The 17188-nt window shown below is 39.7% G+C and overlaps 1 protein-coding gene across 3 annotated transcripts in view; it reads left to right on the forward strand.

The window, feature by feature from the left end:
* The window catches only part of LOC126475310 (arf-GAP with coiled-coil, ANK repeat and PH domain-containing protein 2), a 151679-nt gene that overhangs the window by 65194 nt on the left and 69297 nt on the right, over positions 1-17188 (forward strand). For 2 of the 3 annotated variants that reach the window (XM_050103084.1, XM_050103087.1), the window contains exons 5-10: positions 2395-2457; positions 3068-3296; positions 3379-3474; positions 9098-9320; positions 9394-9499; positions 12850-13083. In XM_050103084.1, the coding sequence (XP_049959041.1) occupies positions 2395-2457; positions 3068-3296; positions 3379-3474; positions 9098-9320; positions 9394-9499; positions 12850-13083 (951 nt within the window). The remainder of the gene's footprint in view (positions 1-2394; positions 2458-3067; positions 3297-3378; positions 3475-9097; positions 9321-9393; positions 9500-12849; positions 13084-17188) is intronic. The other variant, XM_050103085.1, reaches the window with a different exon arrangement.

Consider the following 17188-nt stretch of genomic DNA (forward strand, 5'->3'; position numbering starts at 1 on the left):
GTGTTCTGTTGTTTGTTCTGAACATTCTTATGGGAGTTTCAGGATGCCATTGTTTTTTACACTGATGGCTCTAAATCCACCAATCGAGTGGGATATGCCTTCACATCCCCTGTTGGCACAGAACACAATCACTTGTCTGCTGCATGTGAGGTGTTTATTGCAGTATTGATGGCCATCTGTTGGGCCATCTGCTTTGTTAAACAGTCTTCACTCACCTCCGTTTTGCTATGTGTGGACTGAATGAGTGGCCTTTGGGCTGTTGCTTGGAACTTTCCTCGCCACCCCGTCCCTGACATCCTCGATCATGTAGCTGTGGTGATGCTGATTGTTGGGTTGATTTCCTTTGGGTTCCTGGCCATGTAGGATCCCAGGTAATGAACTTACTGATCGTCTGGCTGGGGAGGGGGCAGCCACCTACCCTCATTCTGCCTCACCTCTCCAGGGACAGATTTGCAGCTTTACATGAAATCACTTTTCACTCAATCGTGGGTCAGCTCTCAGGAGGCTATCCTTTCTCCGGTCCAGTAAACTAGGATGACCCATGGTTTTTTTTTACTCAGCAGTGAACTGCCCCCTATCCATTCCCCTTTGTAGTTGTGGGGCTCCCTCGCGGTGATCTGCATTTTGCTGGACTGCCTCCACCTTTTGGCCCTTTGTACTAAATATGCCCTCCCACCTTCCTTGTCTTGGGTGTTAGCAGACAACCCTCTTATGGTTATGTCTGTCAGTTTTTTTCACAAAAGTGGTTTGTCCTCTCAAGTATAAGTCCTTGAACTTTCCTCTGGTATTTGAGTTCGTCAGTTAGCATAGGCATTGGTTATGGAGGCCTTCATGTTACCTCCACACCGGCCAGGTTCTCCCTGCATTTTCTGTACATTTTGTTTGGTCTGTTGTGCTGTCTTCTTCCCCAGGTGTTGCTCCTATTGTATCATGATAATGGTGGTATGGTGTGGGCATAGAGACAGGTACCCCACCGCCTTTAGCATTTCTGGCTCACCTGTGGTCTCCCGATTTCCACCCGCACTCCTCCTGCTCTTTCCTCTTCCTGCTGCCCTCACGTTCCTTTTCCCTCTTTATTTGCATGTTATCTCTTCCCCTTGACTGGGCTGAGCTGTTAGTGGTGTTCCTCCCTTGATCTCTGCCGTCCTAGATCATGGGACCGATGACCTCGCTGTATGGTCCTCTTTCCCAAGTCAAACAACCATATTAGTGTCTTGCCTCATGCGATGGCTAATTTTTTTGTCCAGTGTGCTTGATTAATGATATGAGGAGGATTGACAACTGCTTTGTGGAAGGAGGGCTCACAGTATACTTTAACACATAAGTATTCCATTTTTTAAATCAGATTACCACTTTCAATTTTGACTGAAAAGTCATAAACTGAGTAAGGAAGTGGAATACTTCTGTGTTAAAGGTTAATAGAGATGTGCTTCTAAAAAAGCTTTGTGGCATTGTCTTTTAAAGTTATGAGGCTGTGCAACAAGGCAATACATGCACCTTCCCTGGTTCCTGTTGATTTCAGATAGGTAGGCTGTTTGAAACTTGATAGGCTTATGAAATTGCTAGCCATCTCTGTGGGGTTGCTAGTTACACTCACCAAGGATTCCTCTTCTTTTGCATTGAATTCCAGCAAGACAAATACAACATGCTGACATTCACCACTGCTCACTGTATTGGGGGGGAGGAGGTTGTATTACATGCCAGTTTCTGGAGCACATAAGTTAGTGTTAGATCTAAAATTGGCCACTTCCATGGTTGATACTTCCTTCTAGTGCTACTGCAGAAGCTTGTTGAATTCAAAATTAGCAACACAGATGTGACTTTTATGTGGCGAGAATATACCATGTATGTCATTGTTTGCGCACTATGTGGCAGAACACCAGGTTGTAATACACTTGCAAAACCTGATACATTTTGGTAAAACGTTTTGCTGGTGTTAGTGTTGATATCACCTTGTATTGGCTCATCTCTGACATTGGGTTGATGGCTGATAATAGTCACAACTTTGGCCTTTGAAGGGTTCAGGTACAACAATCGTTTCTCAATACATAGACCAAATCTTCATTGCCACTGTTGCCACTCTAACAGTTTATAAAGTAAGTATGTGTTTTATGTTGAAGTTCACAGTAAGAGTTACTATTTTTTTTTAATGCTGCACTACACTACAATAGCTACTATTGTAATGTTGTTCTTCCTAGGCATGTGTGACATGTCTGGGATTCTGGAGCAAGATTTGCTGTGCTTGCTATTTAGAATCAGAAGTCCTTATTTGTTTTCCTTTTTGGTTTAAAAGTGTTGGGGGTGGTTATAAAACAGGCTTTCCTGTGCAAACAATATGTTGTACATGGATGTTTTGACATGGAGAAGGCCTATCTCAAATTTTTCTTCCTTTAGTTCCTCATCCAGCCCTACATCAGTGACTCATCAGCTGCAGATGACTGGAAGGCTGGAAAATGGGTAAAATGCTCTGGTTTTAGTTTCTTATTTAATAATTTTTTGCATTTCATTTAATTGTTTTGCTGTATGTTTGTATAGCTTGTATTAAAAATGAGTGACTTGATAATACAGTGGATCATATCCAGTTCTCGTATTTTACATTAGCTTGTTCATCAGATAGGTAATTTCTAAATACGTACAGAAATTTCGTTTGTATTTTTTCCTTATTTTAGAGCTTACTTGACCCTCCAAATACAGGTAAATGAATTCTGTTGTTGAATTTCAGTATACCACATTTTGCTTGAAAGTGTTTTATATTATCATAAAGTTACTTTCCTGGTGTTGGTAGATACATGTGTGGTGGAAATGGTCTGGTTCTGTGGCACATCCACACTGTGTTAACATTAATGCAAAACAGTTTGTATGCGTTTAGTAATGACTAACTTACCAATTTTCTTATACACTGTTAACCAGCTGGTTTTTCTTATGTTTTGTGACATGGTTGGACTACTGGTGTGTGTGTGTGTGCGTGTGTGCGCGTGTGCGCGTGTGTGTGTGCGCGTGCACGCACGCGCACTTCAATATTGGAAAATAATAATCTTGTGTGTTGTTAATGTTACTTGTTTTACAGGGACATCAAAAGTGTGAAGGAATCACGACATTACTTTGAGAAAATATCAGTTGACTTAGACACAGCACTGTCTAGAAATTCTCAAGCCCCACGTAATAAGCCCCAGGAAGCAGAGGAAACGCAGAACTTGCTTAGTGCAACTCGATCATGTTTTCGCCACACAGCCCTTGATTATGTGCATAGCTTAAGTCTTCTGCAGACCAGAAAGAGGCATGAGGTTTTAGGGACGGTATGTATATTATGCTTGTGCTTGTTTTGTATTTCTTAGTAAATTGATGAATAATGAATAACATTTTATCTTTATTTTTCAGTTACTTTCATATATGCATGCCTGCAGTACATATTTTCATCAAGGGTCTGATCTCTGCCAAGATTTGGAACCATTCTTCAAGAAGCTTGCAGAAGAGGTAAACTGTGTTCTATTTGTTACCATAGAATCACTAGGATGCGTCCCATGATTATCAATCTGAGAGATTTTTGCAAAGAATTTCTCTGATTCCTTCAGTGCTCTTGGTATTTGTGTGAGTGGGTTTGCTGGGATATCTATACCATTCTACATAAAGTAGTTAAATTAAATTGCAACTCTTCTGGTAGCCATCTACCATAGGTTACTAGACGAACAAAGCATTCCAAAATATTGGAAAGATATTCAGATCCTTCCAGTTTTCAAGAATGGCTATGTCATTCTGGTGTAGAATTGATAAACAAGTTTTATGCTTGCTTGTTATGACTTTTATGGGTATCATAAATCATGTCTGTGAGAATAAATACAGATTCCACTAATAACAAGAGAGTTAAAACCATCTTGTTCTGTTTCTTCACAAGAACCTGAAAGCAGTAGATACTGGCACCCAGGTTGATGTTGTGTTCCTTGACTTCCTGAAGGCTTACAGTACAATTCAACATTGTTGCATTATGGACAAAATACATGCATAATGAATAAAAGACCACCTTTGTGATTGGATTAAAATTTCCTTGGAATAGAACACATGATACGCTTAACAGAGAGAAGTCTTCAGACATAAAATTAACCCTGGGTGTACTCCAAGAAATTGTTAAAGGACCCTTACTGTTCAATGAGGCTGTTCACATATGATGCTGTTGCATATAGAAAATTTAGCAACAATAGAAAATTGTAGCGAAATACAGGAAGACCTGTAGAGAATTAGTGCTTGATGCAGGGATTGGCAGTCGATCCCTCAACATAAACAATGTAATGTATCGTACATAAATAGGTGGGAGGACCCATTATTGTATGATTAAGTGGTGGCCAAACATCAATGGAAGCATTCACATCTATTAAATATCAGGGACTACATGTATGGAGCACTTTAAATTTGAATGATGCCATGAAACTAATGTTAGGAAAAGTAGCTGCCAGACTGCAATTCATTAGAAGAATCTACGAGAAGTACTGTCTACCCATGAAGGAGGTAGCTTACAAAACATTCACTCCGCCAATACTAAGGCATTGCTTATTAGTCTGAGACCTTTTTGGATTGACAGGTGAAATAGAAAAGATCCGAAGAAGAGCAGTGCATTTCATCACAGATTCATTAAGTAAGTGTGAAAGCATGATGAAGATGAAGATGCTCACCCAACTGCGGTAGTAGGTGCTACAAGAAAGGCATTGTTCATCACAATGTGGTTTACCAATAAAATTCTGAGAGTATACCTTCTTATAAGAGTAACCATTTATTGCTTTGCCCCACGTACATCCTGCAAAATTACTGTGGAGACAAGATCAGATGTCACACAAAGGTTTATCATTAGTGCACCATTCACAACTGGAATGGGTGGAACAGGAAAGGGAAAAGTGGGAGTGTGACAGTGGCAAATATGATAAGTTGGTTCGTGGAGTGTAGATGTAATGCCAATCAGAGTAGTATTGTAAATGATGAAAATATTATTTGAATCAGTGTTTGGTTCTCATTTGAGAATGAAAAAACATTGTTCTTGGGGTGCATGGATTCCTCATAGTGTGTAAATAAGAAGGGAAAAAAGTGGGAAATCCAAGATGGAATGTAATAATATTATAGCAGAGATACTGAGTTGCAGATAGACACAACAGAAAAGGCTGTCAGAAAATGAGCTTTTGGCCAAAAAGACCTTTCTGCCAGCTGAGGCCAGACTACCTGGGCTTGGTCACAGACTTTGGTCATGTGTGTGTCCGTTGTTTATTTTCAACAAAGGCCTTGTTGGCCAAAAGCACATTTTGTGACAGTCTTTTTGTTGTGCCTATCTGTGACTCGAGCATCTCCACTACATGGTGAGTAGCCACTATCCTTTTTCAGAAAAAAAAATCACATATTAAATACAACACTTCGTCATTTATTTGCTAATGGTTCTCGTAAGATATCTGATACGGTTTTGCATGTTTTCCTAAAAAGTGAGGTATTAAATATTTTTACAGTAACACTGGCTGACTCACTTGTGATTCAAAGATGAAAATAAATCTGAGAAATTAATTTGATTTTTATTGAAACTAAAACATCATACTCCATCCAAATTTAGGGTATGATTAAAAGCGCAAAGCTAGCCAACTTCAATTTCTATTTGTCCAGCGTTGTTGCAAATTACATTTCGTCCTCAAAATATGTGACTTAATACTTCTCTCATCTGCTATTAATACATTGCTATAATATGCTTCTGCATATGAAACTCTGTTACAAAGCAGACTTGCTTGATTGTATTAACGTGTGTTGTTTGAGAAGTGATGGTTTATGAAATGAAATGTTAAAGAAATAAAAGTAAGGGTGCCATTTCTTGGACACAGCAGGCCACTGTGGCCATTACAGTGTGACTGCCATTCACTGCAGAAGCAGGAACCAGCATGTCCCATGAAGTGGCAGTGGCTTCCAGCTGGTAACAATACATCATCAGAAAAGTTTTCTCTTCTTCCACAGGATGACCACTTTTATGAAAAGACTATGTAATATCAATATGGCCTCATTTTAAAGTTGTGTTTGTAATGCCATTTAGCCTGAAGATGTTTATCTCGCAACATGTCGCTAAATAAATAAGTAATATAGTAGTTGACAAAGTTTGTGACTGGTAGTGGTAATTTTAAAAAAAAACTTTACATAAATACTGCTCTGTTTAACTGCTGCTAGATCTGATCAAAGATGATCTCGAGGAGAGTTCATCAAATCCAGTAACATCTGACTACAAATTAACCACAACACTAAAGTAAGAAGAATCAAAATACTTTGAAGGCTACAGTGATTTATTTAATATTTGTTTTGTTGTGGAACAATGAAAAACCATTAACAATGAACTGAAATTCGTTACCCTATCAGGTTATAAATAATCAGTTACTTTCAGTTACATGATTGCCAGTAAAATCCAAATTTGTTACTGATAAAGATCTGTCATTATTAATATTTGAGGGTGCCAAACATGCTAATTGTTAGTTACAATTTTGCAGATCAAAAACCGTCTACAGTGACATCATTTCTTCTTCTGTGATTAAGTCGGGTGTCAATTTTTTAACAGACATTCTTGTGTTTCCGAAAAATAAATTGACGTGTTCCTCAGGCATTGGTCTAAAGTTCTTAATAATATTTTCTCTCTTGATTTGCCTAGCCTCCAAAAGTTGTAAAATTAATCATTCATTTCTGCCTTCTACTAGTTGATGGAAGAGAATGAACAACTTTATCCTCATTCTCTGTTGAGGGAAGCTCCACTGCAATGTTCTTATTACCACCACCTTCAAGAGTACTGACATCGGAATACTGAATGTTTGAGATACTTCTGTGAAGTAAAATGAAATTAACAATTTAATTCTTAATGAAATTAAATACAAGATCATTGTTAAGAGTGAAAGTGAACAGTGACTTGCTCTCTCTTGTGGTCCACTTTTCGAAGAGATGTCAGCATATCAACTAGGGGCCATTTCTTACCCTGACTTAAACACGGTTTGGGAAATTCCATTTACATTCAGATTCCTTAGACTTCATCTTCAGATCCTCCGATGAAGGTGGCGGCAAACACTAATTTCATTTGAAGTACTGACAGTGTGCTTTGTAATATTCTGCTGTTGTAATTGTGTTATATTCTGAATTCAAATCCTAATGGTCTAAATGACTCTCCTGTTGCCAAGAAATTAAAAACAAAATGAAATTAAGACTGAGGTGCACATGTGTATTGAAGATCCAGTTGCTTCTTCTTCTTCTTCTTCTTCTTCTTCTCTCTCTTTTTTTATTTAGGGGTATCCTTAATGTTCCTCCATCTTCTCTTAAAATCTTCACCTGTAATGTGTCAGCATTAACTACTGGTGAATTATTATATCACATCCTATTCTAAATTGGATGGTGCAGTTACGTTTAACTATCAGTACCCATGTGGTTCTCAATCTTATTTTCTGAATTTTAATTTAATTTGATTTTGTTTTTATTTGCAAGTCAACAGGAGAGTTATTTAGATAATTGGCATTTGAATACAGAATATAATAGTGTTACATTGACAGAGTAGTACAAAGCATGCTGTTAGTATTTAAGAAATTGGTGGTCCCCTCCCTCTCTCCCTCAGCCACCTTGATCAGTGGATTTGTTGATGTCGAAGTCCAAGGAATTTGAATGTAAATGGAATTTCCCAAATTGTGTTGGAGCTATCGATGGAAAATGTGTGGAAATCTTTCCCCTGCTCATAATAGTTCCCTGTTCTATGATAAAGATTTTTTTTTCTTCTTTCTCGATTGTGTTCCTTGCTATCGTTGATTCTAACTACAGGTTCATCTTACTGATGATGTTGGCTCCTGTGGAACTGAGGGTGACAAAGGAATTCTTGACAAGATCAATATAGGGCAATATTTTAGAAGTGGCATTCTGTCCCTACATCCTTGCAAACTGCCCAGTGCTGCTGATGTTTAATCACAACTTCTTCTTGGTGGTGAAGCATTTCGATTCAATGCAAATGTAATGAAACCCTTTTCTCGGCCAACTGCCTCAGCAACAAGAAAGCAATTTTTAATTGCCATTTCTGCAGTCTTCCTAGAGTGTGTGAAAAAGACTCTGCATTATTAAGTCAGATATTTTTCCAGTTTTTAAATGTGCTAGTTGCTGTAAATCCTGATAAAGAATTGGATTTAATCTTGTAGCTTGTTGCCTGCGCACTCTACTTTGGGATGCTTTTCTGGAGAGCAGCGACAAACTGCGTTGTGACATAGAGCAAACTGAGCTACCAATATCTAAAAATAGTACACCACTTGCTAGGGGTGGCAGTTTTGCCAATGCAAAAGGTTTCTGTGTGGAAGGTTCAAGCATGAACCAGTTCAACAGCCCTGCAGGGACAGCAGTCTGCCAGAATAATCAGGTTACTAGTACCCATTAGAATAGTTACTCATGAGTACATAGAAAGTTTCGTTTAACCGTAGTAAATATTGGTAATAAATCACACAAATAAACTGAATGGAATCGTGGATCTGCGGAAAAATTTTCCAGTCTTTCAAGCATTGTGTTTCACATTTTCATCTTTACATACAACACTGGCTACATTAAAAATACATGTGCACTTGAACCCTATTTATACTACTTTTTCATCATCTAAAAGTGTAAATGACACTTCTGTAGCTGACATTGTCAGCAACTGGTTCGGTGACACCAGTGTACTGTAAGCTCCAGCTGGGCTGCTCTCAAAGCAGTGTATCTTCTTGACATGCAGCTCACCTGTCACCGCAGAGGCTGCTAAAGCCATCAGTCACATCATAGGAACCACACATTAAAAGGTGAATTAAAAAGTGATACAACAGCTTGAGTGACTAATTATTCCTCCTGTAGTAGTCTCACTGGAGGGAATAAGCTCTGTTAAGACTGATCTCTGATCTTCATAGTATATACTAATGCTGTCTTAATTTATACATCCTGTCAGATTGAGCTAGAATCGATGAGGAGGAAACATCTTCACCAAACTGTTTTGTTGCATTTAAATGGATGTTTTTGCATTTTTGCTTGTCTGTCTCAACATTTCCATTACACTACAAATTAAGATTTTTATCCTGGAACTATTAACTGTAGTGAGCTTCCTTCATAGGTTGTTACCATGCGAAAACAGAGTTGTAAATTGGAAAAAGAAATGGAAAATCGGCATACACATGTGACAAGTGCTGATTATGTTCAGCCACCTACCAAAGATGGAGTAAAACCCCCAAGGATGGAGGGGTATCTTTTCAAGCGAACTTCCAATGCTTTCAAGACATGGAATAGGCGATGGTTTACACTACAGGAAAACAAGCTAGTGTATTGCAAACGAACAGGTACTTATGGTTTAATTGATGCAGTAATGCCATTGGATAATTTATATTTTTAAACAATTTTTTTCCCCCCCAGGAGAAGATAATGTTACAATCATGGAAGAGGACTTAAGGCTTTGTTCAGTAAAGCCAGTACACGAAGGAGATAGGCGATTTTGTTTTGAAGTTCTTTCACCTTCCAAGTATGTATACAAATAGAAAAGTAGTTTACTTGTTTTAGAGTGGAGTTTAGTCAACAAATTATTAACTGTAGTGTTTGTTTAAATTTAAAAAAAATTAACAAATTACTTGCAGTTCAAATTTTGGAAATTTTTCCATGTTTAACGTAGAGGTGCATTGGTTTTATTGGATATGAAATTGATATGTTGTTTGTTATATCTTGAGTTTTCATGGAAGACTGTGAGAAAACAAATGCGATGAAAATATTTTTGTGTCATCTTTATTTACTGTGTTAAGACTCACTTTTAATAATCATTTGATTACAATTTTTTGAATTGTGTTCCTTGGGGCTTTTGTTATTGGTGCACCCTAAAATTAGTGCCACAGGCACATTCTGAAATTTTCCGAGAGGTGTTACAAATATTTGTATCTTTTGGTATGAAGCATTAAATTATGGGAACAGTAATTATATACTGCAGCTGTTTCAGTGTAGATAAGCACAATGGAAAAAGTGAAAAACGAAAGCGTAAAACCACCAGTGACCAACTCAGAATTCAGCTGTGTTTTAAACAACTTAAACAGTAACAAAGCAACAACTTCCCTATTGAATTATTGCAAAATGCTTCAGATAAGGTGAAAGAACACCTGGACAAGTTTATGTGTTATCTACTGAGAGACTGGAACACTACCAGTGGAATAATAAAAGTAAAACAGTCACCATGCCTAAGAAAGAATATGCCAATGATTTTTGAAATTATAGAACCTTGTGATTACTACTAAGCCATACTTAAAAAATTATACTCAGTTTAGGTAAGGAAATACTAAGGCTAAAATCAATCAATATTTAAGAGAAGATCAATTTGGATTTAGAAAGGAAAAAGAACCAGGGAAGCTCTAAGTGCACAACAAATTATCTTAGAAAGAAGATTTGAGGTCAACAGGAAACTATATGGCATGTTCATTGTCCTAGAGAAGGCTTTTCCTGAAAAACTAAATAAAACTGGCATGTACTGGAGAGATAAGACTAATTCTCATTTTATGCAAAAACTGTAGTAATGAAATAGATGCCAATGACACTAAAAAAGAAGCTATGATAAGAGGAGCTGTTCTCTCTCTCTCTCTCTCTCTCTCTCTCTCTCTCTCTCTCTCTCTCTCTCGCTCTCTTTATTTATTTAATTTCCTCGTGGAAAGTTCAAACAGACAATGAAGAACAGCTCCAAAGGGATCAAAATTAATGGTGCACAAGTACATTGTATTCACTTTGCTAATAATGGAATAGTTGTAGCACATTCTGAAAAAAAAAAAAAAAAACTATGTTAAAAATTTTATCTTGGATAACCACAAACTGAAAATAAATCCAACTTCTATTTCTTGGTGTATCAAACGTGAAAGGATTTAATGAAAAATGAGACATTATTAACATGCTGTGAAGTCTTTGCTTAAAAGAAGTGACAAAAGTCACAGCGGTGGATATTTTATAAACTCTAATGCAAAGATGCTAAATACACACTCCAGTTAAACCAACACCACAAGTTCAGCTTCCCATACAGAAAATCTTTCAACTGCAGTGCAAGTGCCCACAGGTCATGTGTTTTGCAAGAGCAAGGGTAAGAGATGGTTCAGTTGCAGCAAGTTTGTCTGTGCCTCACCTGAAAGCATGGAGAAAAATGAAAAGGCAACAGTATAGATGCTGTTGAAAAGAGCATTAACAGATGCAAATTTAAAATTGCCTGAATATCTAGCTGAGATGTGAAGGTGCTCACTGACTGGCAGTCAGGTTAAAGTGTTATGACAAGCTGTTTGAGAGACAATAAATGCTTGGAGATTGAAGGCAAGAGATGTTTATGGACAGGATATTGAATAATTTTACATTCAAAGGGGTATTCTACAAATACTGTTGAGAGTGGTTATGTAAAAAATTAAAACAGATATTTATTTGGTTTTTAGAGACACTATGAATTTAGGCAGTGTACTTAGGAGCAATCTCCTAGACCACACTGAAGGTTTCAATAAATAAAGGCAACATTACTACTAGGGAAGTAGGAGTGGAAGATCATTCCAAAATTGGAAGCTCATCTCATGCATATCCATTTAGCAGGCAATCCACAATTAGGTATTGAAAGCTTGGCTAGTGATAAAATGAAGGAACATACTGAAGATTTAGTAATTGATTATGTCCTAACAAAGACAGTACTAATCAATGTCAGCATGAAGACTATTGTTAAAGATTGTCACACTACAGAAAGAAACTGTTGACAACAAAATCCAGGTATTATAGAATCCAATTTGAATATGGCTTTAAATTAATTTGTTTTTTTTTTTTTTTTTTTTTTTTTTTTTTTTTTTTTTTTTTTTTTTTTTTTTTTAGGAGAACAGTTGAGTTTCTTGTAAGTGATATACAGTGAGAATGAATTGAACATTCTTCTGACAAGAAGAGTCATTCAAATCTTTCTAGAACTGAAATCTATTGCAGCAGTTAAAAAAAATTCCTGGGACTAACAGGATATTTTAGAGAATTTATCACAAGTTACTCTACAGTACAAAAACCATGGTTTACTTATTGAAGAATAAAATTTGAAGTACAGGATCCAGTTTCAAAAATCTACAGTCAAAAATTTTAAGTTGGACTAAATACAGATGCAAGCCAAGAAGACTTTGGAGCCATGTGTTACAAAAATCTCCTGATGATGAGTTACATGCAGGCTCTTACATGAGTGAAGAAATAACACTTCAAGGGAAAAAAGTTCTAGCTCCGTCAGACATAAGAAGGAAGGGTTGAAAACTAATGATATGTATGGTTTCTGCAGAGAAGGTGATAACCACCTGGTTTCCAGGACTGTGAGAACATGCACAAAATTTATGTAACTCTGACCAATTGACTACTTATCATCCAAGTTGAATGATTATCAAGTTAACTGAGTGTGGGATTTGGATGGAGGCTTTAAAACTTCCCTGCTGACGAGATAAGTGACATGACAAAGAGGCCAAATAATGCAGACAATTTTTGTATGTTCACAGAGGAATTGTTTTATGGAGAAGATATGACTTTCAGTGTTCTGTTCCTTTGCTTATTCTATTTCATTTATCATTTGAATTTGTAATAGTGGAGATAATAAGTGGTTTATTTGGAAACCAGCACAATTTTTCCGTTGTTGTTATGTATGTAATATTACCTCTTTTAAGGCTAACCAGTTAAATGTAAAGAGGACCTGTTCGCCCTTTCTCTCAGGGAAAAAATCTGTAAATAAATAATCATCATCTTGTTCAAATCATGAAAATATATTCTCCATAAAATTACAATAAGTTTTCAGCATATTGCAGCTAATTACAAAATGGTGCTATAGTGTAGTAATTAAATGATGCATGTGGACAGGAGTCACATGCTGCAAGCAGATTCAGAGGAAATGCTTCAGTGCTGGATTTCAGCTATGCAGCAAGGCATTGGAGCAGCATTGCAACAAAGTCTGAATCAGGATGGTAATGGTATGGACAACAACAATGCAGGATCAGACACAAAGGATTGCCATTCACCAAGTGGTAATTCAGGAGGTGCACGACCTGGAGACAGCACAGAACGACCTTCCCCTGACAAAAATCGTAAAGCCAGGTTTGTTCTTTATAAATGCAAACAGCTGTCAGTTTTTTTCTTTTTTTTTATATATTCTTGGTTATCAGAAATGTTTCACAATAAAGTAATCTTAAACTAAATTTGAATGACAGTACTAATTCGTATGTTGAGCAAGGTTCTTCATACACTCGATTCTACTTCATACTGTTGAGCTTTATTTTTGTGAAGAAATTTATGTGACAAAGCCTCAATCTAATATGGAATTTTCATGTGGAAGTGAAAAGGTTTCAAAACACAACATAAACTAAACAAATTAATAATATACTATAAGGGGAATGTAAGAAACATGTTCCGGATGTAGAATAGTAGACACTAGACGAAGATGTAGTTGATACCAGTTGGTAGGATAAAGGAAAGAGTAGGAAGATCTTCTGTAGAAGATAAGTCAGGAATATGGAAAACTGTCCTCTTCGTATCAAAAAACTGAGGAGAGATTTTCTAACTAATGGCGATCATAGTCATTATTGGTAACCACTTGCACAACACATACCAGACTTTTTGCAAGCATGTAGATGAATGCTGAAGTTCAAAATCTCTCATCTGTTTCGTATTAACTGTTATCATCTTTGTAATGTAGACCGAACACAAAGACCTTTTGTCCTCATTCTTTCTCAGCAACACCAGCTGATGCCCTCAGGTGCTCAGCATGTTGTCTAGGCACAGGTTTGACAAAGCAGGGTTCTTGAGCTGGGGACTGGTAAGTTCCACCAGGCCTCTTTCACCATAAGCTCTGGACATGCTTCGGCAACAATTTTGTGGCACAGTGGTGGAATGTTGTGCGTCACAGGGAACAGAGATCTTGGCTTAACCACCTGGATTATAAGAATGGTAAAAACCTCTATTAAAAATCAAACCTCAATTGCAAGGTATGCCACATGCTAATGAGTCCGTGGCTGTTGAGGTAGAACAGTTGTTAGTGGGCAACCTCTGCGGAAACTGATACACTAGAGTTGTATGAGGCTTACCAAGTCACACAGGGCTCTGTCTGGGTGGACCATTCTTTCCCTAGCTGCTTGTGGAACTGAGATGGACCCCTCGAAATTTTCTCCTCCTCCTCCCAGCAGAATGGGTGGGACGCTGGTAGGTATTTACACCGAATTGCTCAAGGGGCCTTGTTTGATGAGCCGTTGAGACTCTGACTTAATAAGAGTAGTTCAGTATTTAGTAACAGAATGCATGCTGCAGGTCAGAATGTCTTTTTTATAGTTAAAGGAAGAGAGGGAAGATTTGAGGAAGTCTACATTCAAAAGGGTTTAGAGGGGATTGCAGGTACATTAAAATCTGTCAAGTGGTTGTGCAATGGCACACTGTTAGTCAAAACTTACTTTCTAACATGCAGAAAGTGAAAGGAATATCCAATTGACATTGAGCTGGACACCACTTTCAACTACAGTAAAGGTGTTGTCACGTGCAGGGATCTGCCACCCAAAGAACAACTGAAAGTTGAGTGGGCCCAAGTAGACGTTGTTGACATGCAGGATATCATGAAAGGGTGGAAGACGATCTGGGCAAACCCAACTCGTTCATTGTCACTTTCAATAACACAAAAGTCCCAGAGCATTTCAAGGCAGGTTTTCTTCGCTTAAATATACGACACTATGTCCCCATCCGAGTGCACTTTTTTAAATGCCACTCTAGGATCTAAGGGAAAAGCCGCTAGTGGCAAAAGTGGTAAAGTTGCCCAAGAAGAAGTTGGTTGTTCATCTCCTGTGAAGTTTGTAAGTTGCTCTGGGTATCACTCTTTCTGGAGTATGGACTACAATGTCTTCCTTGGAGAAACTAAAATACAATAGATTAAAACAACAAATCACATCTTGCATGGTTGGGCCGAAATTATCTAAAAGGCCAAGCAGCCCACACATTTGCTACCTCATTTGCTTCAGTTCTTAAACAACCAGTTCAGAAAATTGAGGCTACTGCACAAATAGGGGTTGCCAGTGTCAGCTCTAGTACCTGCTTTTGTCAATGCACTTGTGCTGCTGCAGTGATTTTGAATCCCATACCTTGCCCCAGAACATCAGAAAATGCTGGGGTTGCTGACATTGCAGAGCTCCCTGCCCCTCCTAAGGTTCAGTCCGGTCCACCATCCAGTACTGACCCTATCACTGCCACAGTGGTGGCTCCAAAGCCTACCCAGACCAAAATATCAAAGTTGAAGTGCCAGTTGTTGATGGAGACAGGAAGTAAGCAGTCTGACAATGTCGATCTCCCTCCCTCTCCTCCCTCCCTCCCCTCCCTCCCTCCCTCCCTCCCTCCCTCTCCTCCCTCCCTCCCTCTCCTCCCCTCCCTCCCTCCCTCCCTCCCTCCCTCTCCTCCCTCTCCTCCCTCCCTCCCTCCCTCCCTCCCTCTCCTCCCTCCCTCCCTCTCTCTCCTCCCTCTCCTCCCTCCCTCCCTCCCTCCCTCCCTCCCTCCCTCCCTCCGTCCCTCCCTCCCTCCCTCCCTCCCTCCCTCCCTCCCTCCCTCCCTCCCTCCCTCTCCTCCCTCCCTCTCCTCCCTCCCTCTCCTCCCTCCCTCTCCTCCCTCCCTCTCCTCCCTCTCCTCCCTCCCTCTCCTCCCTCCCTCCCTCCCTCTCCTCCCTCCCTCCCTCTCCTCCCTCCCTCTCCTCCCTCCCTCCCTCCCTCCCTCCCTCCCTCCCTCCCTCCCTCTCTCCCTCCCTCCCTCTCTCCTCCCTCTCTCCCTCCCTCCCTCTCTCCTCCCTCCCTCTCCTCCCTCGCCTCCCTCTCCTCCCTCGCCTCCCTCCCTCCCTCGCCTCCCTCCCTCCCTCCCTCGCCTCCCTCCCTCCCTCGCCTCCCTCCCTCCCTCGCCTCCCTCCCTCCCTCGCCTCCCTCCCTCCCTCGCCTCCCTCCTTCCCTCGCCTCCCTCCTTCCCTCGCCTCCCTCTCCTCCCTCGCCTCCCTCTCCTCCCTCGCCTCCCTCTGCTCCCTCTCCTCCCTCGCTCCTTCCCTCCCTCCCTCTCCTCGCTCCACTCTCCTCTTTCCCCCCACCCCTCGACCCGCCCCACTTCTCGACTCCCCCACCTCTCGACCCCCCTCTCACCCCCCATCTCTCGCCCCCCACCCCACCTCTCGCCCCCCACCCCTCTCGCCCCCTCTGCCCCCCATGGTTGTGTGGTATTTACCGAGTGAGGTGGAGCAGTGGCTAGCACACTGGACTCGCATTCAGGAGGATGACGGTTCAATCCCGCATCCGGCCATCCCGATTTAGGTATTCCGTGATTTCCTTAAATCGCTCCAGGCAAATGCCAGGATGGTTCCTTTGAAAGGGCATGGCCAAGTTCCTTCCCTGTCCTTCCGTAATCCGATGAGACCAATGACCTCTCTGTCTAGTTTCCTCCTCGAAACAACCCTACCCTATTCCTTTGTTTCTTGGTGTGTGTGCATTTGGGATGTTACGGATAGGCAGGTAGAGCGAATGGTGTGGAGTATAGAGAAGAGAATTTAATTTCAGAAGGTGTCCATATGCAGTTATGGAGTGGAGATTATTTATATAGTTGTTCTGTTGTGGCAGAGAGAATTTTATTGCACCATGATATGTATTTGTGTAGTATTTTGTTTTCCTGGGTTATTGATTTTTGGATGTGACAATTTTCTTCTGTTGTTAATTTTTGGACAGGTTGATACTAGTTTTGAGTATTTTTAAATCAGTTTCTATGTTCAGACTCTGTGCTATTAGGCGATCAGCTAAAGTTGAATGGGAGCTATTACTTTACAGTGCTCAGAGATTTTCTGTATACCTGCTTCTAAAATTCATGCATGTTTAACACATGTATACGGATGGACAGTAATTGTAAGTTAATTGATACTAACCAGACTGGCTGTATTTGTCAGTGTAGATGATGTATTGTTCAAAGTCTGTTCTGTATTGTGTTGTTGTTTCGGTGTACTATGTTGAGTCCTTATCTCTTCAGTATATTGCCCACACAGTGTGTAATGGTACTAAAGAGACAACAACTTAATGTGGCATAGCAAACTAATAACAGACATTTCTCCAGAAGTTAACTGGTGGTTAAACCATTTCGTCTCAGACCTTTATGGAATGACACGCTACATTATAAAGTGACAAATTGTGGGATTGTATTATTGATT

This window comes from Schistocerca serialis, chromosome 4 (genome assembly GCF_023864345.2).
Source record: "Schistocerca serialis cubense isolate TAMUIC-IGC-003099 chromosome 4, iqSchSeri2.2, whole genome shotgun sequence".
NCBI classification, from domain to species: Eukaryota; Metazoa; Arthropoda; class Insecta; order Orthoptera; family Acrididae; genus Schistocerca; species Schistocerca serialis.